At 40.2% G+C, this 24,384-nt stretch overlaps 6 protein-coding genes across 7 annotated transcripts; 2 read left to right on the top strand and 4 right to left on the bottom strand.

The window, feature by feature from the left end:
• Positions 1-204: 204 nt before the first annotated feature.
• On the bottom strand, positions 205-1,710 carry LOC9658197 (U11/U12 small nuclear ribonucleoprotein 35 kDa protein). The gene is made up of 8 exons (XM_024683100.1): positions 1,424-1,710; positions 1,265-1,362; positions 1,152-1,203; positions 1,034-1,104; positions 866-956; positions 725-800; positions 592-667; positions 205-537 (listed from the first exon to the last, which is right to left on the bottom strand). Exons 1-8 carry the CDS (start codon positions 1,650-1,652, stop codon positions 331-333), a joined length of 900 nt encoding a protein of 299 aa, XP_024538868.1. The 5' UTR covers positions 1,653-1,710; the 3' UTR covers positions 205-330.
• A 2,201-nt stretch (positions 1,711-3,911) lies between these two features.
• LOC9658196 (microbial Terpene synthase-like protein 13) lies at positions 3,912-5,470 on the bottom strand. Its single transcript, XM_024682950.1, has 3 exons — positions 5,170-5,470; positions 4,521-5,071; positions 3,912-4,115 (listed from the first exon to the last, which is right to left on the bottom strand). The coding sequence occupies exons 1-3, from the start codon at positions 5,468-5,470 to the stop codon at positions 3,912-3,914; spliced, it is 1,056 nt and encodes a 351-aa protein (XP_024538718.1).
• A 5,874-nt stretch (positions 5,471-11,344) lies between these two features.
• LOC9653293 (adenylate kinase isoenzyme 5) lies at positions 11,345-13,405 on the bottom strand. Its single transcript, XM_024683105.1, has 9 exons — positions 13,170-13,405; positions 13,074-13,111; positions 12,709-12,983; positions 12,452-12,646; positions 12,241-12,394; positions 12,118-12,158; positions 11,811-12,044; positions 11,553-11,750; positions 11,345-11,504 (listed from the first exon to the last, which is right to left on the bottom strand). Exons 1-9 carry the CDS (start codon positions 13,205-13,207, stop codon positions 11,391-11,393), a joined length of 1,287 nt encoding a protein of 428 aa, XP_024538873.1. The 5' UTR covers positions 13,208-13,405; the 3' UTR covers positions 11,345-11,390.
• A 624-nt stretch (positions 13,406-14,029) lies between these two features.
• LOC9658195 (translation factor GUF1 homolog, chloroplastic) lies at positions 14,030-17,253 on the top strand. Its single transcript, XM_002978230.2, has 22 exons — positions 14,030-14,213; positions 14,272-14,448; positions 14,507-14,596; positions 14,648-14,704; positions 14,764-14,829; positions 14,889-14,951; positions 14,995-15,039; positions 15,095-15,195; positions 15,250-15,346; positions 15,398-15,469; positions 15,519-15,673; positions 15,727-15,784; positions 15,850-15,930; positions 15,985-16,071; positions 16,121-16,186; positions 16,239-16,373; positions 16,429-16,502; positions 16,557-16,644; positions 16,700-16,777; positions 16,837-16,912; positions 16,969-17,009; positions 17,056-17,253. Exons 1-22 carry the CDS (start codon positions 14,046-14,048, stop codon positions 17,149-17,151), a joined length of 1,971 nt encoding a protein of 656 aa, XP_002978276.1. The 5' UTR covers positions 14,030-14,045; the 3' UTR covers positions 17,152-17,253.
• A 164-nt stretch (positions 17,254-17,417) lies between these two features.
• Positions 17,418-18,667, top strand: LOC112349198. Of its 2 annotated transcripts, none has more exons than XM_024683161.1 (4): positions 17,418-17,766; positions 17,829-18,101; positions 18,174-18,195; positions 18,253-18,667. In XM_024683161.1, exons 2-4 carry the CDS (start codon positions 18,063-18,065, stop codon positions 18,639-18,641), a joined length of 450 nt encoding a protein of 149 aa, XP_024538929.1. In that variant the 5' UTR covers positions 17,418-17,766; positions 17,829-18,062; the 3' UTR covers positions 18,642-18,667. The 2 variants fall into 2 exon arrangements, with proteins under 2 accessions (XP_024538929.1, XP_024538928.1); XM_024683160.1 differs by having other exon boundaries at positions 18,165-18,195.
• Positions 18,668-22,927: 4,260 nt separating this feature from the next.
• On the bottom strand, positions 22,928-23,974 carry LOC9658194. Its single transcript, XM_024682949.1, has 2 exons — positions 23,155-23,974; positions 22,928-23,043 (listed from the first exon to the last, which is right to left on the bottom strand). Exons 1-2 carry the CDS (start codon positions 23,972-23,974, stop codon positions 22,928-22,930), a joined length of 936 nt encoding a protein of 311 aa, XP_024538717.1.
• Positions 23,975-24,384: the final 410 nt, after the last annotated feature.

Here is a 24,384-nt window from a genome sequence, read left to right as displayed (position 1 = left end):
TTGCTTGCGGCTTGCAGGACCCAGAGCAACGTGGACGTGGCGAGGACGCCTTTCCAGCTCCAGAGCGAGTCGGCGTCCTACGTGATGCTCTCGGACTTATTCCGGCAGCTCCAGAGAAGATGATCCCCTTGTAAGTTTTGCTCGTGATCACTTTTTGGTTCACAGAAAAAATGTCTAAGATCAGTCATGGATCGAAGGTACGAATGCTGTGTAAAAATCTCTTTTTTTCTCTGTTCATACAAAAGCATTTCCCATTCCAGACTAGCTACGCTGTGCTCGAAGGAGCAGTGAATTCACATCATGGCAGCGCGAAAGATCTTTCAGCTAAGGTCAGTGATGAGATCTCGAGCTTCTCTCGCGAGAATGCGAGCGTTCATCCCTGTGCCTTCGCTCGTGGTGTCTCCCGTGCCTCTTGTGTTCCTCTCTTCTCCTTTTATCGTCTTTTCTATGGCGGTCTTCTTCCGTTTGTTCTTCGTGACGCGGTCTCTTGTCGTGCCGGTCCCGGGCTTCTGATTTTCTACGTGGAAGAGGAGGCACCTGACAAAGAAACCACCATCACTCGCGCTTCGAGAATAGATGGCTCTAGCGTACCTGATACCGCGACATATAGTTCGATGGCTCTGGAATTCCCAGTTTCTTCAGCTCCTCGCGAGGGATATTTTCGCGTCTGCAAGATAGAAAAGGAAGTGGTTATTGACGCAAGAAGCAAATCCCGGTGACTTACAGCGGAGCACGAAATGGACGATCGCGACCGCCAAATCGTAGTTGCCCGGATTCCTTTTTGCCTCCTAAGCCTCCTCCTGCAAGGATGGACAATATCAGAACGAGAGAAAATGTAATTGTTGATATTTTTTCTCAAACTCACCAAGTCTGCGCGGTATCCATCCACGCATAAGCTGCTGCCGATTGTAGTCGACGATGATCTGGTTCCCATCAATGGTGATATTGTGGGCTGCCTGGAGAAAGGAGAAAAAGAAGCAAGATGGAATCAATCACTGAAACAAAAAAACCAAATAAAAACGAGAAGTTCCACCTCGTAGGCATGTAAGAAATCCTTTTCGTTCTCAAACTCTACAAAGGCATAGCCCCGAGAAGCTCCGGTAACTGCATTCTTGTAAAACACCTCGTCTCTTTCATGGGATCGAACTCACCAATATGGCGGACAAGTCTCATGCTTTTAACAGTCCCATATTTGCTCATCACCTGCAAAGGAAGATCAAATAACTCGTGAAGCACAAATGCTCAAGGTGTAGAAAAGACTCGCCTCTCGGAGAGTTTCTTCGGTGGTGTCACGAGACAATCGCCCAACAAACAGAGTACGATAGGGATCTCCCAGAGCTTTGGCGTCGCCAGTAGGATCATCTGCGTGAAAAACACTTCCGCATCAAGAGAGGCGGGAGAGAAAATAAGTTAAAGTACTCACAGAGGCCAGTGGTCCTGGCGATCATAGCCCGGTAGATGCCATTGTCGTGAGGGACAATGTCCGTGCCATCGATGCTGCCAGCCTGAATGGGATGATACACAGTCGCGTAGAACACCTCGCTCGTCCGTGGCGCCATTGCGCCCAGCCCTAAAATCCACTCTGGAATTTGTGGAAAACCCTCTTCAAGTGTACCATCGAGAAAGGCTCTGTGATGCAAAGAGCAAGCCATGCTAGCAAGCAAGAGACCATGGCGACAGATGTGGCTGTAATAGCCACATTGGATGAAATAGCACCTGATTAGTGATGTAAAATTTTATTTTTATTATAAATCACTTTTTTCTTACTTGATTTTCATTAGTACAACATGACAGAAAGATATTCTTATCTAAGACTAGAGAAATGCTAAGTTGGTTTTTACCAGTGCTGGGATTTTAAAGCACACAGCTTATCATGCAATTGAAACCGCATGTGTAGGTAATTACCCTGCATTACTATTGAAGCAAGGAGAAGATCTCTTCCACTCCAAGCAGGGCATAGAAGGGGATGGCACTCTGTGATGGCCTCTTTTCCTGCTATAACTATTTTGTTCTTGCGTTTCAGCTGAGAAAAAACAATTCGTGCTTCACTATCAAATCAAGAGGAGCTGCTGTTAGCGGTGATCGAAGCTGGTGTGGAGCTCCTCACCATCCTCGGAGCACCAAAAATCCCCAGTGCAATTTTGCGGTGACTGAGACGTCTTACTCTGTCAATGAAATTGGATGGGGCTATGTGATGGCCTGTTTTCATGCTTCACTATTTCAGTCTTGCGTCTTGTCCGTGCTTCGTTATTAAATCAAGAGGAGCTGGTGAGGTTGTCGAAGCTTGCTCTCCATCCTCGGAGCAAGGAAATCACTAGTATTAGTATGTATGTCACAGGGGCTATCTTTTGGTCGACCCGGAAGCAATCAAATTTCAAAAGTGGAAGCATTTTTCACAATTGGCCTTCAAGCTTTCTTCCTATTATCGCATGGAGGCTATAGAGCTATACTGGCATGTTTCCATGCAGCGTAACTCAAGAGAAGTGCATAACACAAGACAAGAGAAAAACCAGGCAAAACTCAACGTCACTGCATGCTGTTTCTTGGCAGAGAGAAATTGTACTCTTCCCAGATGATGCCTCAGACTTCCTCAACACAACCAAGCATGAAAAGTGTGATATTTCCTTCTTCTTTCCCATGAGCATACTATTGCTCAGTGTCTGTCTAGCATTGGCCGGAGCAAACGTCAAGAAAATATTTCTCAAAACCATGTATTCTAAAAAGCTCACCCGGGTGAAATTTAACAGTTCTAGAAGGTCGGGCAATAGAGTTTTATGGGTGTATACAAAAGTAAAAAATGCTTTTAAATGAGAATAAAATGATATAATAAAATTATTGTATTATATATCTAAAAGTAATTAAATTAGTATACAAATTCTGGGTGTATATAAAAGTAAAAATGCTCTGACTTTTATGTATTTTTCTATAAAGTTATAAAAAAAATCTTTTGTGTAAGTTTTATGTTTGGACTTTGCAAATTTTTTAGTTTGCTTAAGCAAAAACTGTATGGTAGTGGATATACCTAGAATATGCTTGGTTAAAGTTATTGTATACAATATGTAGAAAAAATATAAAGTAATATAAAAAATTTACAATCTTATTAAGAATTCTTAATTGAGCAAAGGAATGGTGCCAAGCAACACCCTTAGATCCAAAGTAAAAGAGATCTTAGCAAAATTTCTATGGAGTATGGCAGAAAAGTTTAGTGCTACCTGGCTGTGTCTCCAATGTTCATGCCCACTCGAACCACCAGAGCTTAGGGACTCATCAAATCTCAATCTTTTTGTTTTAGTGAGAAGGTGTTGGATCTCTTTGAAAGCCTGAAAGAGAAAAACTCATTTTGAATGGAAACTTTATAAAATCTTGCTCAATCTTCCATGTGGAACACTCGATTGAGATATTCACAAGAAAACTTTGGAACTCTGAGATAGAATCAAGAGCTAGTAAATCCTAGTCTGATACAACTCCAGTGGGAAAGATGGTTTTTCAGATCATTTTCAAAAGACACAAAGTCAATCTAGATGAGCTTAATAAGGTTGAATTTGGATTGATTTGAACGATCAAAACATGAGGGAATGGTTGGCAGGCCTGAAGTGCCTGCTGCTGAGAAGCTGGCCGAGATCATCCACACTCCCTTCAAAATTCAGCAGAAAAACCACTTCAAAACGTTTACAGTAGTCTTTGCACATAATAAAATATCCATCTGTAGGAAACCACCAAAACATTCTATGCTAGCAAGGCGTCCTGGTGACTCTGGTCGTCTCTAGGTTTGTTTATCACATGCAGTCCCAGTCCAAAGAAGTATAATTCACAATAATCAAATGAAGAATTACAAAACCTGAGAAAGAATTGGAAAGATTCTTGCAATGTCCTCTTTAGAACATGGATGAATCAGAAAGTTATTTCGGATACTATGAGAGGAGCTCGAAAAACACGACCAACCCACCGCAGCTAGAAGAAGGCAGAGATGGGGAATTCAGGATGGAGGCGGGAGCCATTGCATGACAGGGCAAAAGATAGAGCAGGTTGTGTTTTCTTATCCCTGTGGACAACATCAACACTATTAGGTCAACGGACCAGCTGATTGTAGGAACTTGGGTCTTCCAGAGCTGCTTCTGGCATAAACACACGCTAGAGAAAAATTAACAACTAACCTGACATCTGTTGGCAGTTTGCAAATTGTACATCCTAAACTTATGTAATCCTAAACAGGGATTTAGCTTACCGCCTTAAAAACTGGAGAAAAAAACTAAATTACACATGATAAACGCGCATACGGAATAATCGCGTCGTACGGACGGGAGAAGAAAGGTGAAGTGTTTGATGATTGCCCTTTGCTGGGCTTTGGCATTGTGAGAACTCTTTCCAGAAATATTGATGCTCCAGTCTACACAGAAACTACTGACAAATGGATGTTTATATCTTTTATACGTTTGTATACATGTAAATTTACCCTTAAAAATATGACCAGCTTAGTAATGTAAATGGTACCTTGAAAAGAACCAACATTTTCAAGATACCAGTTTGTATCGTCCTGTCTGCCGGTGCCACTCAAGGTTGCCGGATATAATATGAGACAAGCCTTCCAGGTAAGCCTCCATTGCACCATTGTAGCAGCTTGATCTTCTGATATTCTCACACAGCTTCTTGAATCGATGCTCGATACTCTGCACCAGTTTGTGAACTTTGTCGGCTGCATACTCGAAAGAAAAGCCCTTTGAATCCGAATTGCCGCACATGATCGTGTGGACGATATTGAACTGAGTATCGCCAGTTGCACTGTCCACCAGGAAGCAAAACAAGTCGTTGACACAACTTACGTGGTCTGCAACCAGACTTTCAGCCTCTTGGAGGTCCTGATTTGAAATGGCGTCGTCCTGGAGTTCGAATCCCATGCCATACTCCATTAGAGTTTCCATAACAAATACACCAACTAACACGCGACGGTGAGCCAGCAGCTCCTCCAAGCCCATCACCGTTTTCAGATTCCTTAGCTTCACCTGATTCACGCTTGCCTCCAACAGCTCGGACACTCTGTTGGCAAATCGCTGGTACTGCTTGAGTGGCATATCTGCACGCAGATCATTCCACATATCACAGAACCGTGGAAATTCCATATCTGCCACGCACGGATTATGCCAAGGTAGCTATCAACAAGCCTCTTGGCACCTCCCGAGTCAGCTCCCAGGCCCTGCAAGTCGTCAAGGATATCATCAACATGGAAGCACCAACAGGCAAGCTTGCACATATTCTCAATTCTGGCATCATCAGCAACAGGGATCAACATGCAAGTGGCTAGAACTCTTTTCTCAGCAACAAGGCATTTCCTACTTTTGGGGTTCCCTTCACCATGCCCAGGCTCCAAAGTTGCAGCCCAATCTTCCAAGCGTGGACGAATGAAAGAATACAGAGGGTGGCACTTCACAGGGAACGAACACTGCACATTTGGAACGAAATCGTAGGGAGCCATTGGAAACCACACAACAAGCAAGCTCAAAATGCACTCGCAAATGGACACTGGATTTTCCTGAACTTTCCATCTTCACAGACCTCCTCTTTATAATATCGTAGGTAGCCGGACTGTTGTTTGGATGGTGAGGTCCTTCCAAAGTCTTAGTGCTGGAGGACATGTACTCCGTCCAGTACACTTTGTGTTAAAAGTAGAGGTTCTAACTTCACGGCAATTGGCCCAGTACTATTGTGGTGAAGTTCGAACCTCTACTTTTAGCACAAAGTGGCTATTTCGTCTTATGCGGAACAATTTCTGGCCAATTTCTGTGAAATTCGAACCTCTAGTTTTAGCACAAAGTGGTCCAGGACTTTATTGGGTAGGTAGGAAACATGAAAAATATAAACATCGTTGAAAGGAATGTATGGCTCTTAGAGGTAGACATGGCAACTTTAGGAGTCACGTAAGTCCAGAGTGGTTATGTGGTTTAGGTTAACCTTAATAGAAACAATTGAAAGTAGAAAAGTTGGTGGAGCATTTAATATCTAAAATGATTGTTGCGCTTGAAATTATTTTAAATAAGAACATATTTTATAAATGCGTGGGTGGGATATGACTAATACCAAAATCATGTTCTTATATTTTATTTTATTTGCCTACCAGTTGGAAAACAATTATATAAATTATTTGGACATTTATTTAAGAAAAAAGAATATTTTTTAGGGATAAAAAAACTTAGGTTTGAATAATATAAAAAACCATTGATAAAGTAAGTTTCACTATAAAGGATGAAAAAACTTCTCCTATAAATTTCATTAAACACAATTTGTTATGTGATGTTAATGATTGTAATTTTTCTCTCTATGAATGCCTGTCAATTGATAATGACCATAAAATGTTTTATCCTGTTTTTCTTCTCATTCACTCTTTAAGTTTTTTATTGGTTTGCTTAAGCAAATCTGTAGATGGTAATGAATATGCCTGGAATATGCTTGAATATTCTAGGATATTCTACCATCTAACGGTTGTTATTCATTGATTAATTTGTATTTATAATTTATAAATTTTTCTAAACACTTTCTAGCATATTTTACCATCTAATGGTTGATATTCAATAAGATTAATATTGTGTTTATAAATTATAAATATGTTTAAAATTATAAACTTCCATTTGATTAATTGAGTTAATAAATAAGATTAAGCAAACCAAGCATTAACATGCACAATTTTTATTTATTTATTATTTTTTATTTAGATAATTTGTTGATCCTTAGATATTTCCATTGTTTTTGTGATACTTTTTCTTTAAAAATGCATATCAATAGAAAAATTATTATCACCAAAAATCATGATAAGTTGATGCAGGATATATAATATTGATCTTCTTTTATATGAAAGATTGGTATTTCAAGTGTTTTTTCAGATTCTTTTTGTTATTCTTTAATTCTCGAGAAAGCAGTGATACAATTCCCAGTATTACAATGCCTTCTACATAATCATTCATTGATGCAACAATCTATCACAATAAGGAGGAGTTGCCGAACTTTCTGGGCTGTCGGATCCAGCCAATCACAACTGTCCGATGGGGGGTAACTATAAAGGGGTTATTTCTTTAACCACGTGTTTGCAAATAATCGCGCTGATGTTTGTTCCCAGCCAATGGGAGGCGGCCAAGCTGCGTGGGGCAGGAGAGGAAGGCACTGCAACATGTGTCATATGTAAATGTATTGACTGTGACTACACTCATCATCTGGGCATCCGGAACGCAGTGTTCATTGGCCATGGCAACAGAGTCTTCGGTGTGGAGATGTTTAAGATCTTCAGGTAGGTGCTGGATTTCATGATAGTGTGACAGTTCGGAAAAGTTTTAGATGTGGTGACCAAGTATCTTTCTCTCTATTTCTTTTATCCGTTTTGACAATGAATGTAAGTGCATTTTGCACTCCTCCAGGTACTAAGCTTGCCCTACAGTAGCATTGCTCGAGCAAGAGGGCTGTAGAAAGAAAAACTATAACCAGGTTATACTTCTCAAGATCATCTCCTAGGATCGCTAGGAGTTTTTCAGGAAGCAATGTGGTCATCAAGAAATCCATTGAGAAGAGAGAATTTTTGCTAGGAAAACATTTGAACTAGAGAACACACATAGCTATGGTTTTTGTTGGTGTGATTTTGCTCACAACTCCCACATTTGAGGCTGATGCTCTCAAGACATGCTCCTCTCTCCTGAAAGAATGTTGGTAATTTTATTCTTCTCTTTTGTCCTTCAAGAAAGATGAGTGTTTTCTTTTCTCTCTCTCTAGATTGGAGCTTGCTTGATGCATTGCAGATCCTTCATGCTTGCGAACTTGTAACAATCAATCTAAGGAGACCAAGTGCTAGATAAGTCTCAAGATTTTGTGTAAAACTTCTTTTGGATCAATCGATTCACAAATACTTTCAGATAAAATGTAGAGACATGTTTGAGAAACAAGGTGGTGGACAAATTCAACGATTGCGTGGTGAGCCACAAGAGCTGCATCTCATAGAAGAAAGATGAGGGGCATTTCCCAGTCCCGCCACCCTTGGGCTTGCGGCGCAAAAAGGTTAGGTGGGATCGTGCGTCCAACCAGAGAATGGGGCTTTGATGGAGGGAGTGTTGATGTTTGCTGGATTGGGAGGCAGCCAAATTGCATGGGCAAAAGAGGAAGGTGTTGTGACATGTGTTGCATGCAAAGTGTTGACCATGACTGCACTTATTGTCTATCCTGTCGAGCAAAAAAGCTATTGTGAGTTTTGCATGTGCCTAATGATGTGGCAAAAATTAAGCAGAGCTTTGGGCCAATGGCTATGATTAACCCAAAATTAATCAATTGCTTCATTCAAGATCCACTTTTTTTCCAGGATCTGAGTGCCCTACACAACTTAGTGCTTTGGGTACTTAGTCTATTCCAATATAGTGCTTTATAGCTTGAGGAATAGGTGTGCAAGAAGACTTCAAATAACTGTTACATTTTCAAAGTCCCTTTGTTATTTTAGCAAGTATTGGCACCTAGTTTTTTTGCTTCTTAAACCTTCTTTGTGGCTAGATCTAGGCATTCAGACACAGACTTTCAGCCAAGTGCCCTATAGGATTGTAGGAGGTACTACTCAATTTTAGAATGTTTTTTTTTTTTGGTTATGGGTTTGTAATGGGATTTTTTAGCTAAGCACAAATTATATAGCATTCTAGACCTTGGCATATGGAATCTGATTGCTTCCCCTGAGGAGGAGTTGTTGAACTTTCTAGGCCACCGGATCCAGCCAATTGTAGCTGTCCAATCGGCGGGGGGGGGGATAACTATAAAGGGGTTATTTTTTTAACCACGTGTTTGTGAATAATCGCACTAATGTTTGCTCCCAGCCAATAGGAGGTGGCCAAACTACATGGGGCGGGTGGGAGAGGAAGGCACAACAACACGTGTTGCATGCAAATGTGCTGACCGTGACTGCACCTGTGGTCTATCGAGTGAATTGGTTTTGTTTTGTAATGTTTTTCTAGGGTTTATAAAATGGCAAGAGAGCCCCTGCCACTGCTGCCGATTCGCTATCCAAATCTGAGGCACTGTGTCAACACCATTGGAATTGGCATGTGTCAGCCATGTCCTGGTACAGTTTGTGTCAAGATCTAATTGATTTGTCCGCACTTTCTTCAAGCATTGTTTCAATTCCAGGTCTGCTTTGGTAGTGGTAGAGTTAAAAAACGACGGGTCAAATGCTTATAAGCCAAATCTATATGGCAAGACAATAGTGATTCAATGGAGAATCACTGCTGAAAAATTTTTGTCTTGAAAAATCACCAAGGTTGGTTTTCTATCATATGAGAGATTTACTTCTTTTGTATTGTATATTCTAGGTGAAAAACTTTCTTCAAACAAGCAGGATTTGTGCAATATGATTGACCATCTCAATGTAAGTTAAGATTGTATTTTTAAAATTTTCTACTTTCCTACTGTCACCTTTTTTCTTTGTAGATTGACGTGGAAAACCCGTGTGTGATTATGTCTCAAGACATGAGTTGAGATTTTTTGAGTGCTGGTAGTGAGAAAGAGAAATTCAAGGCAACAATAGCTTTTGTTTCCAAGCTAAAGATGGTCTAACATATACTTATGCTGTAGTTTTATTTCAAGGCAACACTTTTGGAGAAAGTCTCAAAATTGCTAGATATGAATACAAAGTGCCTTCAAAAGGACAGGAAATCTTCTAAAGTGCTCGAATAGGATCTGGTGAAGATAGAAGAGAAACTTCTCCATGCAAAACAAGTGGATGAACTTGCTGAAGAAGTTCACAGATTGGTTTGGGCTGTAGTTTATGAGATAGACAAGAAACTTGAAGACATCCAATCATTTGTAAGAGAACTCAAGCAGCTTATACTTCTAGTTGAAGAGGACATCAAGATGCAAACAGTGAGCAGTTTGGTCTTTTATTTGTTGGATGTTTGAGGTTTTTGCGTTGTAGCAATTACTTGCAGAGATTCTAAATTTATTTGTATCCCAAGTAAAAACAATTATTTTTTAGTAATTCTTCATTTGCTTTATTTTTCTGGGAGTGTACTAAAAATATTTATAATCTAATAACTATTAAAAAACTATTCTTAGCAATTTTTATTTTACTTTTCTCTGGGTTGGGTATTAAGTTTCTTAAAATTTTAATATTCTAAATATATTCATATTCCCAAGAGTACTTTGTATATATTATCTTTATCAATAATATTTACCTACTAATTCTTCTTTTCTCACTTTGGGAATATATTAATATTCTAAATATATGGTCTATGTTGTATAGTATTATGTGTGTGTATGTAGAGATATCAGAAGGAAAAAATTGTATAAAATTATTGATTTTTGTACTTATCTAGCATTTGCTAGCAACATGTCATATGCAAAGTGTTAACTAGCATTAACACTCAACCTTTTGCAATAAAAACCCTCTGAAAGTGAGAGGGTAAGTTCTAAGATTTAATGAAGAGTGTTTGGGATGATAACAAGCCTAACTAATAATGCCTTCAAGTTGTGATTCAAGCTCATATGTGAATCTCTTTCCCTTGATTTAAGGTTTTGTGAGCTATGGCATGTGCTTTTGCAAAAACAAAGGAGTGAGATCTTGCAATAATAGCTGTATTTGATTGTGTAGTATTTGATTGTGTAGTATTTGATTAAGCAATAATATTTTAGAATATTTTTCCTAACTGTAAATATAGTTTATTAGTACATAATACTATGGAATTACAGTTTCTATAGCATATGTATTTACAAAATATTTTGTTAGTAATTATTTTCTTGACTGGATCTGGGTAGTAATATATTAATATAAATTTATTGTTTTATATTCCAAGTAAAAATATAATTTACATTTAACATATTATCATAGTCAATGCAAAAATGAATACTCCCATCAAAGAGATCGGCATACTACTAATAATAGAAATTTAATTTTTAATTTTTCTGGGTTGGGTATTTTTCCAAATATATTCATATTTCAAAATAATAATTTATATCTAATATTTTATTAATGAATATTTATTCTTACTTATGCCTAGGAATATATTTTGTTCTAAATATTTATATTATCAAGTTTACAAGAATTGATTTTTATATTCACTTAGCATTTGCTGGGCACAATTCCCTTAATTCTTCTTTTAAAGTGGAATACAATTTTTTTTATACTATTCTAATTTATTTTTTAATATAACAAAAGTATAACAATCAAAACAGTATTTTGCTAACTGGGTAGCATATACTAGGCAAGTGCTAGTTAAAGGATGAGATTATAGTATCCATTGTTATTGAAAATATCTCTCCCTGGATTAAATTAACTCGTTGAATTGGAGTAAACTAAAGCATGGCAATCGTGCATTAGCTTGTGGATGACGTGCAACAACCTAAGAAAACCATCAAAATTGGGAGATTTACAAATTTCTATCTATCTATCGAAAGTCTGCTTTGGCTGGGACCTTGGGAGGGACTGGCTTTTCAGCAGTAGCCTTAAGAGCGGCTTTCACGTCAGCATAGACTTCATCTGGCATTTTATCCGTTGGGATCTACGCACAGAAACACCAAGTCAGCAGAAAACAATGACGTATCCTTACCGTTTTCACAGCCTTTGGCAACGATTTCCTGTAGTAGTCAATCACGGGCTTCGATTCGGCCAGGAACGTCTCAAAGCGCTTCTTGATCGTCTCAATGTTGTCGTCTGCCCGGCCAGAGGCTTTTCCACGTTGCAAAAGCCGCTTCTCCATAAGCTCGAGTGAGCAGTCCAAGCACAAAACCACGTCTGGCTTGCCAACCTGTGACAAAAGAAAAACTTTTGAGCAGCAGAAAACGCATAGGAAACGAAGTCACATAACCTTGGCTTCAAACTCATGGGCCTGATCCACAGCACGGGGAAAACCATCAATGAGAAACCTCTTGCACTTGGCTTTCCCCATTGCTTGCTTGAGCAGATTGATGGTCACGTCCAGAGGCACTAGCTTTCCTTCCTTCATCAAAGTGTCGCATTGCTTGCCAAGCTCGGAGCCCGACGCCACCTCTGCCCGTAACAAATCTCCTGTCGATAAGTGCGAGTAGCCAAAGTCTCTGACCTGTGAAAAAAAAGGGAAAAGCAGAAAAACTGTGCTTCAGTCATCCTTTAGCTAAATTTTTCTGTCTACTTGCCATTCGCTCGCACTGAGTTCCTTTGCCACAGCCAGGGCCACCTGAAACAAAGAAAGCCAAAGGAAAAAGATTGAGAAAAAAATGCTATCTGGAGAACAAGGAAAGGAATGAGGGGAGAAGTACCTAGAACGAAAATAATGGTGCGTCTCTTACAGTTGTGTTGTCTGTGGTCGAATCCTGTAAGAACAGGCGCGAACTTTGCAACAAGACCATACTGATCCTTGAGAAGTTGCGCAATGTACTCAAAGACTTCGGTCGGGGACATGGCGGAAGAGACCTGCACACACAGTTTTTAAGTCGGTATAAAGAAATTTTAGAGTGTCAACTCTCTCACCGTCTTCAAAAGATTTGGAACCTTCTCATAGAACCTGACAACCGGAAACGATTCCTTGCGGTAAGTTTCAAACCTTTTCTTGATGGTCTCCATGTTGTCGTCGCTGCGTCCGCTTGTTTCACCACGCTTCAAGAGCCGCTCTTGCATGACTTTGAATGGACATTCAAGATATATCACCAGATTTGGCTTTCCAATCTGCTCAAAACGAGATCAGAACATGATAGAAAATAATTCAAAGAATGTGACAAATGCTGTACCTTTTTCTCGAAGAGCTGCGCCTGATCCACAGATCGTGGAAATCCATCGATAAGAAAATGCTTGCGTTCGGATTTCTCCATGGCCGCTTTTAAGAGATTAAGTGGAATCTCGGATGGCACAAGCTTCCCTTCTGCCATAAGTTCTTCGCAGCTGATTCCAATCTGTGTCTTGTTTTTTATTTCATCCCTCAAAAGCTCGCCAGCGGAGAGATGAACAAATCCGTAGTTTTTAACAAGCTCCTCACACTGTGTCCCCTTCCCGCATCCCGGGCCACCTAGAAAAACAATTCCAACACTTAGTTTACTCGATATCTCTGCGAGGGGAAAAAAAAAAAAAAAAAAAAAACACGAAGTATTTGAAGTACCTAAGACAAAAACCGTGAGGCGCGTTGGTGCTCTACTCCTGGGAAACGAGGAAGAAAAGATGAAAACTTTCGTTTTGTAAGTTCCAAAGCTCTCACCCGAGAGGTATCCCATGCTGAGAAACTCTGCGCTTCATCTTGTACTTCCGCGGTGGAACCGGCTTGAGGGGAGGAAAGCCACAGCACTGCGGCGAATAGTGCCACGGCTCAAAGCTTCTTCCCCGAGAACGAGACCGAGACCGCGATTTACTTTCGGTTGGCGAGCGAGAGCGAGAACGGCCCCGATCGCGAGCACCAGCCGGAGACTGAGAACGTCCCCTTGGAGAACCTCTTGGAGAAGTTGACGAAGGACGATCTCTTCTACTGCGTCCTCGAGCAGCATTTGGAGCCTCCTCCTCCTCCTCTTTCGAGGGACCGCAACCCATCCTTGTAAAGCTGAGAAGCTAATGCTATAGTAGAAGAAGAAGAAACACCGAGAGAAACCAGTTCTTCACTTCTCTCGTGATCTTTCCTTCTCTTTCTCCCGTTCTTCCTTTTTATCGGCACTGCTTTGCTTGGAATGATCTACGAGTGCTTGCACTAAAGGCCTTCTCTCGGCATTCGCCACGAAAAGACGAGCCCAGTATGCCCCCGCAGCCGAGCTCTGCTGCTCACATTGCCTACAACACTCCTTATCCATCTTTCCACACTGTCAGGCCATCGCTGGGCACCGCGACTGCCCGTTCTGGACAATCCATCCAACACGCGTAAGCTCGGTTTGCTCGATTTGTCGAAGGCGCCATAGCAGCGCCCTCCAGAAACGCTGCGATTCCTAGATTCTGTCTCACAAACCTGGCAATGCAGTGCTCTCGCCATCCCAGAAATTAGGGCAAAGTGGCCCTAGAGACATGCGCCTATTGGAGCAAGGACACGTAAGCACGTTGTGCTGAGTCATCCGCCACGTCGTAATATCTGAGGTTTTTGCGTTGTGTGGCTATGGCGGTAGTGGCGCCACTGCACAGCGCCTTCTTGTCTCCATGGAGCGGCGCCAGCAGCGCCAATGCGGCGCCACTGCGTGAGAGATTCAGCGTGATTGCGGCAGCCGTGACGAGCAGTCCGAGCAGCTCTCCGGCAATCCGGACTGGGCGCGATCGTCTCGACAAGGTGAGATATTTGGGAAGAATGCGGCTCTTGGATCGATTCTCTGGTGTTGGCCACGCAGGTTCCAGTGCCGCAAATCCGAAATTTCTCCATAATCGCGCACATCGACCATGGCAAATCGACCCTGGCGGACAAGCTCTTGCAGCTGACTGGAACCGTGGAGGTTCGAGACATGAAGGAACAGTTCTTGGATAATATGGATCTCGAGAGAGAACGAGGGATTACTATCAAGCTCCAGGTCAGTTTCTTCATAGAATCTCTAGTTTCGTGTCTTTAATCTGGAAGGAGACTTACAGACAGCAAGAATGCGATATATTAGCGAGGACTCTTTGCCATACTGCCTCAATCTCATAGACACTCCCGGTCACGTCGATTTTTCTTACGAGGTATTGATCTTTTGGTTTTGTTGTTTTCGTGTGACTCTTCCATTTGTGAAGGTCTCGAGGTCACTAGCTGCTTGCGAAGGAGCACTTTTAGTTGTGGATGCCTCTCAAGTAAGTGTTTGCTTTGATTCTATGTTTCTTCTAGCGCTTTATGCGAACACTTCTTGCAGGGGGTGGAAGCTCAGACTCTCGCAAATGTGTATCTAGCCCTCGAAAACAATTTGGAGATAATACCTGTGAGTATAGCAGTTGCGCTCTTGTGTTCAATGCAGCAAACCAATTCGCTGTATTGCAGGTTTTAAACAAGATAGATCTTCCTGGAGCTGATCCCGACCGCGTTCGCCAGGAGATCGAAGAGGTCAGGTTCATAGCTTGATTTGTGGCTAAATTTGGATTTTCAGATAGTAGGCTTAGATTGTACAGACGCAATTTTGTGCTCGGCAAAGGTAACCTTTTTCCGTTCTTGTAAGTTTCTTCGAGCATGTTTTTGGCCTTACTCAGGAAGGGATAGGTATTTATGAAATTTTAGAAGCGGTCGTGAAAAAAATTCCCCCGCCGAAGGATACAACCGCTGACCCTCTTAGAGCTCTCATTTTTGACAGGTTGAAAATGGTTTTTCTCCTTCGCACGCTGTGTAACACTACATTTTTTTGCAGTTACTACGATCCCTACCGCGGCGTCATCGTGTACTTTAGAGTCGTAGATGGGAGCTTGCGTCGAGGAGAATCAGTAAAATTTATGGCTAGTGGAAAGGTGGGTATTTTTCTCATATGCAGCTGCTCGGAACGTGTATTTGGCATGCAGGAATACCAGGTTGATGAAATCGGAGTATTGTCGCCTTCACAAATGCCCGTGCAGCAGCTGTACGCAGGAGAGGTACGCAACTTCAAAACACATTTTGTCTTGACGATGTTTCTTTGTAAAGGTGGGGTATCTTGCGGCGTCAATTCGCTCAGTCGCTGATGCAAGGGTTGGAGATACCATTACAAGTTCTTCCAGAAAAGCTGAAAAGGCGCTTCCTGGATATCAGCAGGCAACTCCAATGGTTTTCTGTGGACTCTTTCCTATTGATGCAGATCAGTAAGTCTACTTGTTGCACTAATGAAATACCTGAACTCGTCCTGTTTCAACAGGTTTCCCGAGTTAAGAGAAGCACTGGGGAAATTGCAGCTAAATGATGCTGCTTTAAGAGTATGGCCTCGATGCTAAGTCGCCACCTATTAAACACTGATGCCATTGTATCTAGAATTCTGCAGTTTGAACCGGAAAGTTCGAGTGCAATGGGATTTGGATTTCGATGTGGATTTCTTGGCCTTTTGCACATGGAAATAGTACAGGTAATAATTGGCGCATTTTCATTCTTTTCTTAAGCTGGCATGAAACGCTTACAGGAAAGACTTGAAAGGGAGTACAATTTAAATTTGATTACAACCGCACCAAGTGTTGTGTACAAAATTGAACGGCTTGACGGAGAAACTGTAAGTACCGTTTTTCTTGGTAAAACCGTGATGATATCTTGATTGCTAGGTTGAATGCTCGAATCCTTCGGAACTCCCTGAAAATCGCAAATGTATTTCGGAGCCTTATGTGAAGGTGGGCACAATTGTATATGGCTTTTGCAAAAGTTTACACTTTTAAGATCCAGATTGATCTGATAACACCGAAAGAGTACATTGGCACTCTGATGGAGCTCGCACAAGAAAGGCGTGGAGAATTCAGAGAGATGAATTATATCACTGAAAACCGTGCCTGTGTTGTTTATGATCTTCCTCTGGCTGAGGTACAGTACTCTCAAGCATTTGCTTCTGCTTGAATGCCGTTTAACCTTTTGGTAGATGGTTGGAGATTTCTTTGATCAATTGAAGTCACGTAGCAAGGGCTATGCGAGCATGGAGTACTCCATTACCGGGTAGATCAAAAGCTCTTCGTAGGCTGGTACTGAATCATACGTTTAATCATGCAGATATCGCGTGAGTGATCTTGTCAAACTTGACATAAGAATCAATGGGGAGCCTGTGGAGCCGCTATCGGCAATCGTTCACAAAGATAAGGTATTTGTTCACTGTTTCTACTCAGCATAGCAACTTAATCTCTCCGCTTCGACAGGCGTACACCATAGGACGGGCTCTGACGGAGAAACTCAAAAGTTTGATTCCCCGCCAGCTCTTCAAAATACCAATTCAGGTGTCACCTCTTTCATTTTCCGTATTCTACAAAAACACCAACCTGAGATCTCTCTACAGGCGTGCCTTGGGTCTAGAGTCATTGCCAGTGAACAAATCTCAGCCATGCGCAAAGACGTGCTGGCCAAGTGCTACGGTCTGTGCTCTCTTTTCAGCTCTTTGTACAGCTCTCAAAATCTTCCAATGCTGCAGGAGGAGACATAACGAGGAAGAAGAAGCTGTTGAAGAAACAAGTAAGCAGATAAGCCACTTGATACACAACTCACTTGTTCGATGCAGGCCGAAGGCAAGAAACGAATGAAATCGGTGGGAAGAGTGGAGGTTCCCCAAGACGCGTTCATGGCAGTGTTAAGGCTTGAGAAAGATGTGGTTTAATTGTAAGAGGTACAAAGAACAAGGTACTCGAGTGTTTCTCTCGAATTAAAGCCAGAAATGGCCTACACAAGCGTGCAATCTAGCGGACTAATCTTCTGGGGAGACAGTATTTTGCCGCAATCTCTGCAATAAGCTCTTTCTAAAGAACTTTAAACAGCGTTTGGCGCCAGTTTTATGGAATTAGGGCTCTTGCAAATACTCATCTCGAATCACTGCTAGATTATTCTTTTTTTGTTTCTTTTCTTGAGCAGCCAAAAGAGCCCAGCAGCTGCGGCAGCTACTTGTCCGCGTTTTGAGCTACATCAGTCCCAGCCAGGTAACTCATCCATCTAAATGCCTATTGATTCATTCTTCTTCCAGTAGAAATGGTTGGAGAGCAATGGGCTAGAGGCGTCCACTGCTTGCATGATGGAGCTCTTGCGCTCATATTATTTCCCCAACATGGATGCATAAGAAGGAAATATTTTTTTCTACTCTTTTCGCTTGGATTCAATAGCTCCCCTAATGCAGGATATCATTTCGTCAAGGTCTATCTTCCGGGAGCAGAGACGTGATTTATCCTTTGCTCTCATGGCTGCTTCCTCAGGTCATTTTTCATCTAAACAGTAGTGCAAAGTGAGTTTTGTTTTCTTCCTTTCTCATACTTTACTGATGGCTGCTTGGCTATTGTTTTCTAGATTGTGGTGTTTAAGAAGCACGTATACTTGTCACACTTTCTAAGTGAAGTGGAGATTCCTGGAGAGCTTCTCTTGGACGAGGGCTGCAACATCTTGCAAGTGCAATGCGGAGCTCTGAGGGACCATTTCAAGGCCAACTATTGCCGGCTGCAAAGCCTCCAGGAAGCGCAGACGGACAAAGACGTGGTCTCTTTGCGAGAAAACGTCCACAAACTAGAAGCCGAGAAAGAACACATGTCAACAAAGGTCTCCAAATTGCGAGCCAAGCTCCAAGTAAGTCGTTCACATCTGGTTTCTTTGTCCTCTTTCTCCATGAACTTGGCAAACGATGTATAGGAACCAAAGCGAGCTTTAGCTACCGAGTCAGGTAGAGATCTAAGTTCCTTTCAAAATGGTCTATTGATTGGAACAATATGCCGCGCAGGGAAGCACGGGAAAGCACTGCTCAAGCTCGAGTACATGCAGGTCCTAGTGAACACCACCTCCCCTCATGAGCGAAAGAATTGCTCAGGAAATATCAGTGCTACGCTATTCCTGTTGATTTACCCTGTCTCTTGCAAGCTCTTTTCAGGAGTTGGCAGAAAAACAGCGACACCAGACGCCCTCGACAAAGTTTTGAATGATCCCAACTACAACGATGACAAAATCTTGCGAGTTCCTTTTCTTTGTTGCAATGGAGGTGCTTTCAACACAGGCAAAGCTTGTATCAGCAAACAACGAGCTCAAATCTCTGAGAAAACGGAAACGAGCTCTCCCCCAACGGAGACTATGTTATTCGTAAACTGGTGTTGGCATGAAAAAAGACTGTACTAAAAACAAGCCATGGGGCATTTAGTAGAATAATCTACGTATAAAATTGGATATGAAACGGTATATTCCTTATGTGAAATTGATTACGCATGAAATTGAATTAGATTTTTGAAGGATATTCCCTAGAATCTAATGGCCATTATGTGGGGATCATGGCCATGTAAATGGCCCCTTATCCATCCATAACCATTTAATTAGACCCATTTATTGTTTCAAAATATTTCTAACTATAAGCCTTGAATTTTTTCCCTGATTCCTAGTGCCTTTTCTAATTTCAATTGATTAAAGCTTTTGAGCACTATTACAATTTAGCAAGGGCTGAGGAGCTCAAATAAAGTGATTAACTTCATATATTTCAACTATCAATAACATTGGACGCTCATTCTAGAGCAGTGCAAGAAATTTTATGGAATTCCATTGTTTCATGGGGAAGTTAATATAACTATTTGAGATTTCAAAATGCTTAGATACTTAATTATTATTTTTATTTGGAAGAATGGGCCAAAATTTCCCACTATATGCTATGTATAGAAGAAGGACAGAAATTTATCGAGATTGGAAGATAGTTATACCTCTTGTAAATCATATTATTTATAAAGCTGCCTGAAAGAGGTTTATGTTTCGAAGATAGTTATACCTCTTGTAAATCATATTATTTACAAGGCCACTTGAAGGAGGTTTATATAAGATGTTTATATCGCAAACTGTGTAGTTGACATGTATTCCAAATGTAGAAGCTTTGTGGACACATACATGGGCTTGGACAACATTCATACGTGTATTTGGGACTATGTTTCATGGAACACTATACTTTTCAGGTATGTTAAAAGTGGTGAAGGCCACTTAACTCTCATACTAGTTTATAGGATGTATATTTTTCAGATAAGATTGTTACCTTCTATGATTTGCTATATGATTCTAAACACATTGCTCAAATCTATACTTCATGCTTGCCAATCTCCCAATCTAGGAATATAATTATGCTTTATTATATTTTATTTGTGAATCAATAATATTAATACATAGTTGGTGATAACATTTGAATTCCACTACTTAAAATTAAAATACACCTTAAAGAACAAATAAATTTTAAAGAATTCATAACTAAGCTAGATGGAGAATGGTCATTTGCAACTTTTCAAGAGCTCTTCTAATGACTAGAGTTGCCATACATAGTGTTGTTGCAATGTAGTCTATGAGTGGGATGTCTTTTTATATTTGCTAGTGCACATAATATTAATAAATTCAAGAGTAAAAGGTATTATTCATCTAGATTTCGCCTAGTATAATAGAGTGAAAATGCTTGATTCTGGATTGTTGTTATGTGTTGTTCAAAACAAAGAAATTCTTAACATAGGGAACATCACAAAAAAGATAAAACTAAATACTTGTGGCAAAGTAACACCTTCAACACTGCATAGAAATGATCTAAGCAAGAGTTCAATATCTTTATTTCTTAATGCTCTGATTATGCTGTGAAAAAAATAAAATGTGTGTGTGTGTATATATATATATAAGAAATTTAAAATTTAAAAAGATTTGAGTAGATATTTTGTATTTGGTTTTGTGTTGAAGTGCCACTGATAAAAGGTGAAGCTTGGGAGGTCTATATTCTACTCTCCACATCGTTGGCCTTTAGTGTGTGATTGCTTCTAATCTATTTTGGATAGCAAAATTTATAAACAACATGTGCATAAATGTTAAAAATTACATATTACTGCTTTGTAGTTGATAACTCGTAAAAGATGATGTTATGTGTAGCACCACAAATCATAGCATGGACATAAAATCCATATGATACTAGTTTACATTATGCTGCTAGAGTAAAGCATGACAGAAATAAGTTTAAAGTGAGCCTTATAAGGTCTTGTATAGCTAAAGCTTTGCAAATTTGACATTGACTAAAATAATATTGACAACTTGAGTGGCCATTTACAATCTGTATCACTGTGACTCATGGCAATGTTAGTGAGGATATGATGAAACACCTCTAATGATGGTATCTTACTCTTCAATTTACATCAATGAACCTCATATATTTATACAATGTTAGATTTGAAATCTGTAAATATGATGCTAAGTAATCCATTGTCTTGGTCTCACAAATGCATCCACAAATAAAAAGCAATTGGATTGCTAAAACATCTAGAAACCAAGGAATGTTAGAATTCTTATAATCATATATTTAATAATTTACTCTAAACATGAAATTATATACCTCTGTGTATTGCTCTTTGTTATCACTCTCAAATGTTCAAGAAGAGTCTAAATCATATGGGATAGACTGTCCACTTATACCATCTTGCTCTTCTATGAGACCTAACGAAAATCTCAAGCAAAAAAATGTCGTTATCTATAATAAAGAAGTTTGAAATTGACAATAGAAATTTACTCATGTTTCTTAAGCTTCATTATGTATGCTATATGTCAAAACCTCCTTACAAATCCTGTCATCAAAAGAAAATAAAACCATCTAACTATTTTAAATATAAATTACCTTGTTATTGCCCTAGATTTTTTAGTACCAATACCCATGGATCTAGACTCCACCATAGTGCCCTACACAACAACAAGTAGGCCTCACCAGACACTAATCAAAGGATGAGTAGACATGTACTGGGATGTGCATAATAGACATGTATGGAAATCTGATCACATTGGATGCCCATTGGATGTTTATAATAGAAATATGGTTATGATAGACCAATCAAATGTTGCCACTTGGCAAATGCAATATTGCACAGTATGGTATTTTTCATGCAACACCATTTTATAAATAACATGCCATATTTTGTGTAATGGTAATAAAGTGCTTTGGTCACTAAAAAGCTCAAAGCAACATTTGACAAGCTCAAGGTCTCATGGCAAGAAAAGAGCAACTCATAGTTGACCTCTCTTAAAGGTTATATCAATGTCACTAATTTTAAATTTTCCACTTTATATTTTAACAAATTAATACCAACTACAACACTACTATGATTAGCTTTTACAACTCCAGGAACAATGATGAGATGTTGTTGCAATCAATAAGTTGTGCCAGAGGTATATAGCTATACATCATGCAAAGCAAGTGTAGCAAAAGAGTGTTATTTGGCTCTTCCTCAAGATTATCATTGTTAGAAATCTAGTGAAAATTGTTATTATTTTCACCATTGGATAATAGCAAACAAGCTACTTCCAAATCCATAGTATGGTTCATACTTGAGGTGCTATTACTTTTAATACCTTTGTATCCATTGTTTGTTTTTTATTCAGTTTTGTTCACTAATATTGTATATTTCTTTTCAAAAGGTCAAAGTGATGGTGAGAATCAACATGTTATCAATAGACATAATGGGTGATGATCCCAACAAAGCACTGAGCTCTATCCAAATATCAAGTATATTATACATAATTTTTCAATTGAAGTTTAAAGGAGAACTAAAGAATTGCATCTATTCATAGTTGATCTTTTAGGCTGATCATTTGCCTTATATCTTGAAGTATCTTGGAGTCCTTCAGAATTTTATGCTCATAAGGATGGATGGTTGGTATTTGAAATGAATTATGAGCTTAAAAAACTAGCATATTTAGGAATGCTCTATCATATAAAATACTCTACTACAATATAGAAACAAAGTGATTACTGCAAAGTAATATAGAATATAGTGATAGTTAACTTATTTATTCTAAGATTTTCAATTGAGTCTAGAGTTCTAAAAGGCCTTGAAGTTGCTAGAGAATAAATCTACTCTCAGCTCATGGCTGTACTTGTACTTTTGCATTTGTTTTCAAGTTTCAACAATTACCTTTAGTGGATTGCTTTGGACATTGTTTTGCTAATCTACAAGTGTAATTTTGGTCTTCCTAATATCCTTGGACACATTTAATTCATGACATCAAAACAACTTTCGCACCATGGAGATCAACATGCTCCTTTATAGGTTCACCATAAAAAGTGTCTTTAACACCTAGATGATCTTGCCTGGCTTTCTAACTTTCCAACCCCCTATCACCTTGCCCTGCACTATGTGCCTCCTCACTAATAAGCAAAGTACATGTTTAAAGAAGTAAACTAGAATTACACACTACATGTTAAATATTAGATGATAATCATTTTAGTTAGGCTTTAATTAGTTCTTATAATATTTAAACAAGCATTTTGATATTCAAGAACTGAGATGAAAGTTTGGACTACTACTATTTACCAGCCATCAGAAGAGCTGCAACCATGAGTTCAGGGTTGAAACACATCTTTGTGGAAGGGTGAGTATTCAAATTAAGACGTTTTTGTTATAATCATAGGGTATTCAGATCTCCAGCTCTAACCATGCTTTGAGCAGTGGTACATACAAGATCTTCAACACTGGGGAGTTCAAGCTGCTTCGAAATCTTCTGCGGATTTTAATAACATCGGAACCACTGGCTGCATTTACCCATGGCAATGGTACATGAAGACAGTCAAGTGCCACATACACCAGGCTTTCTAAATCGGAATGGATTCCTGGAGTTTGACTTCTAGAAAAAAAGCAAGTACCTGAATAAAGCCAATCAGGTACATTGGTGGGATGATCAATATCAGGCAGCCGGCTGGCTAATCCCCAGTCAATAAGTCGGTAACGTCCCTTTTCGTCCTGGCAGATGTTGCAGGGTGCAACATCGTTGTGCGAAATCCCATGCTCACCATAAACATGAGAAAGTACCATATAAATGGCCTTTGTCATATGGAAAACGTCTTCAGGCGTCATTGTGTCTGTGTTGATTTTCTGTCCCGCATCTTCCAAGAGTAACGCAGGAACCCCCCTCCAGACTACTGCCCTCGCCTTCACAGAGTCCTCTGGACACAGATACTGACGAATTAAAAGCTCTCGCTGAACCTGCTTGTACCGGTCACCTACTGTTGCCGCTTTAATCCAGGCTTTCAATCCCGATCCATGGATTGTCACGGGGAATAGATACGGGTGCTCTTTCTCAGCTGCCTCAGCCTTAACCGGTTGAACTAGCTGCTCTTCATTAACACTTACTTCCATTCTCTCTGTTCTCAACCCGGCAGCACCACTGGCATCACCTTGAAGGAGACTCTGTGGCAGGAACCCGGCTTTGATCAGAGCAATAACTACCTCTTTCAGGACTTGATCGACCCCCCTTGAATCCATATCTAAACTCCTGGCCTCTCCTATCTTTATGTCGCTACCCTCCACGATTTTCAGTACCCGGCTGGCTTTGAAATGATCTTCGGATTTGGTGGAGTCAGTCCGGACGATTATAACATGCACGCCGTTGGGTATAAACCCGCTCTGAACCCTGTGTTGAGACTGCCTTGCCATGTGAATTTCACCAATTTGGCCTCGAGCCATTTGTAGAAGCTCCCGACTATCGTCGCTGAGAACAATACGCTGCTTTTTCTTGCTCATGCTGTTGTTCTCCTCACTTTCGTCGCTTTTCTGATCAGACGACGGCACCCTGCTTCTCTTCGCCCTGGTCTCCTCCTGAATGTCATCACCCTTCTGGTTCAGACTCTTCAGCTCTATTAAAAACCTGCACCTCGAACTCGACCTTTCAACTTCAACCTGTATGTCCGGAATTCGCTTCCCGTTTGATGTCTGAACTGGGACCAGAACCTTCACCGAAATTGTAGGCAGAGCTTTATCTTTGTCAAGGACCTGAAAAATACTTTACAACAGCACTGCAAAACAAAGGCCACAGGCAGCGTAGTGTTTGACTCTGACATTTGCCTGAGCCTCATCACAGGCATACATGCTCTTCC

Source organism: Selaginella moellendorffii, unplaced genomic scaffold (assembly GCF_000143415.4).
Source record: "Selaginella moellendorffii unplaced genomic scaffold, v1.0 SELMOscaffold_36, whole genome shotgun sequence".
Lineage (NCBI taxonomy): Eukaryota > Viridiplantae > Streptophyta > Lycopodiopsida > Selaginellales > Selaginellaceae > Selaginella > Selaginella moellendorffii.
The sequence above is the reverse complement of the archived record's forward strand: the minus strand, read 5'-3'. Positions and strand labels throughout refer to the sequence as shown.

Excerpts from the sequence above, each read along its gene's own strand:
- LOC9658194 (XM_024682949.1), bottom strand. The coding sequence starts at position 23,974 with ATGGCTCGAGGCCAAATTGGTGAAATTCACATGGCAAGGCAGTCTCAA. Across the intron at positions 23,044-23,154 it reads ACCTGATTGGCTTTATTCAG|CCAGTGGTTCCGATGTTATT; the intron begins GTACTTGCTTTT and ends GGGTAAATGCAG.
- LOC112349198 (XM_024683160.1), top strand. The coding sequence starts at position 18,063 with ATGTCAACAAAGGTCTCCAAATTGCGAGCCAAGCTCCAA. Across the intron at positions 18,102-18,164 it reads AATTGCGAGCCAAGCTCCAA|GAACCAAAGCGAGCTTTAGC; the intron begins GTAAGTCGTTCA and ends AACGATGTATAG. Across the intron at positions 18,196-18,252 it reads AGCTTTAGCTACCGAGTCAG|GGAAGCACGGGAAAGCACTG; the intron begins GTAGAGATCTAA and ends TATGCCGCGCAG.
- LOC9653293 (XM_024683105.1), bottom strand. The coding sequence starts at position 13,207 with ATGAAGCGCAGAGTTTCTCAGCATGGGATACCTCTCGG. Across the intron at positions 11,751-11,810 it reads CCCATGAGTTTGAAGCCAAG|GTTGGCAAGCCAGACGTGGT; the intron begins GTTATGTGACTT and ends CTTTTGTCACAG. Across the intron at positions 11,505-11,552 it reads TGCCAAAGGCTGTGAAAACG|ATCCCAACGGATAAAATGCC; the intron begins GTAAGGATACGT and ends TTCTGTGCGTAG.
- LOC9658197 (XM_024683100.1), bottom strand. The coding sequence starts at position 1,652 with ATGGCTTGCTCTTTGCATCACAGAGCCTTTCTCGATGGTACACTTGAA. Across the intron at positions 1,204-1,264 it reads CCGAAGAAACTCTCCGAGAG|GTGATGAGCAAATATGGGAC; the intron begins GCGAGTCTTTTC and ends CTTCCTTTGCAG. Across the intron at positions 538-591 it reads ACTATATGTCGCGGTATCAG|GTGCCTCCTCTTCCACGTAG; the intron begins GTACGCTAGAGC and ends TTTCTTTGTCAG.
- LOC9658195 (XM_002978230.2), top strand. The coding sequence starts at position 14,046 with ATGGCGGTAGTGGCGCCACTGCACAGCGCCTTCTTGTCTCCATGGAGC. Across the intron at positions 14,449-14,506 it reads GGATTACTATCAAGCTCCAG|ACAGCAAGAATGCGATATAT; the intron begins GTCAGTTTCTTC and ends GGAGACTTACAG. Across the intron at positions 15,347-15,397 it reads AATTTATGGCTAGTGGAAAG|GAATACCAGGTTGATGAAAT; the intron begins GTGGGTATTTTT and ends TTTGGCATGCAG.
- LOC9658196 (XM_024682950.1), bottom strand. The coding sequence starts at position 5,470 with ATGGCTCCCTACGATTTCGTTCCAAATGTGCAGTGTTCGTTCCCTGTG. Across the intron at positions 5,072-5,169 it reads CCTGGGAGCTGACTCGGGAG|ATATGCCACTCAAGCAGTAC; the intron begins GTGCCAAGAGGC and ends ATCTGCGTGCAG. Across the intron at positions 4,116-4,520 it reads AGACAGGACGATACAAACTG|AAGCAGCTCTGGAAGACCCA; the intron begins GTATCTTGAAAA and ends TGTTTATGCCAG.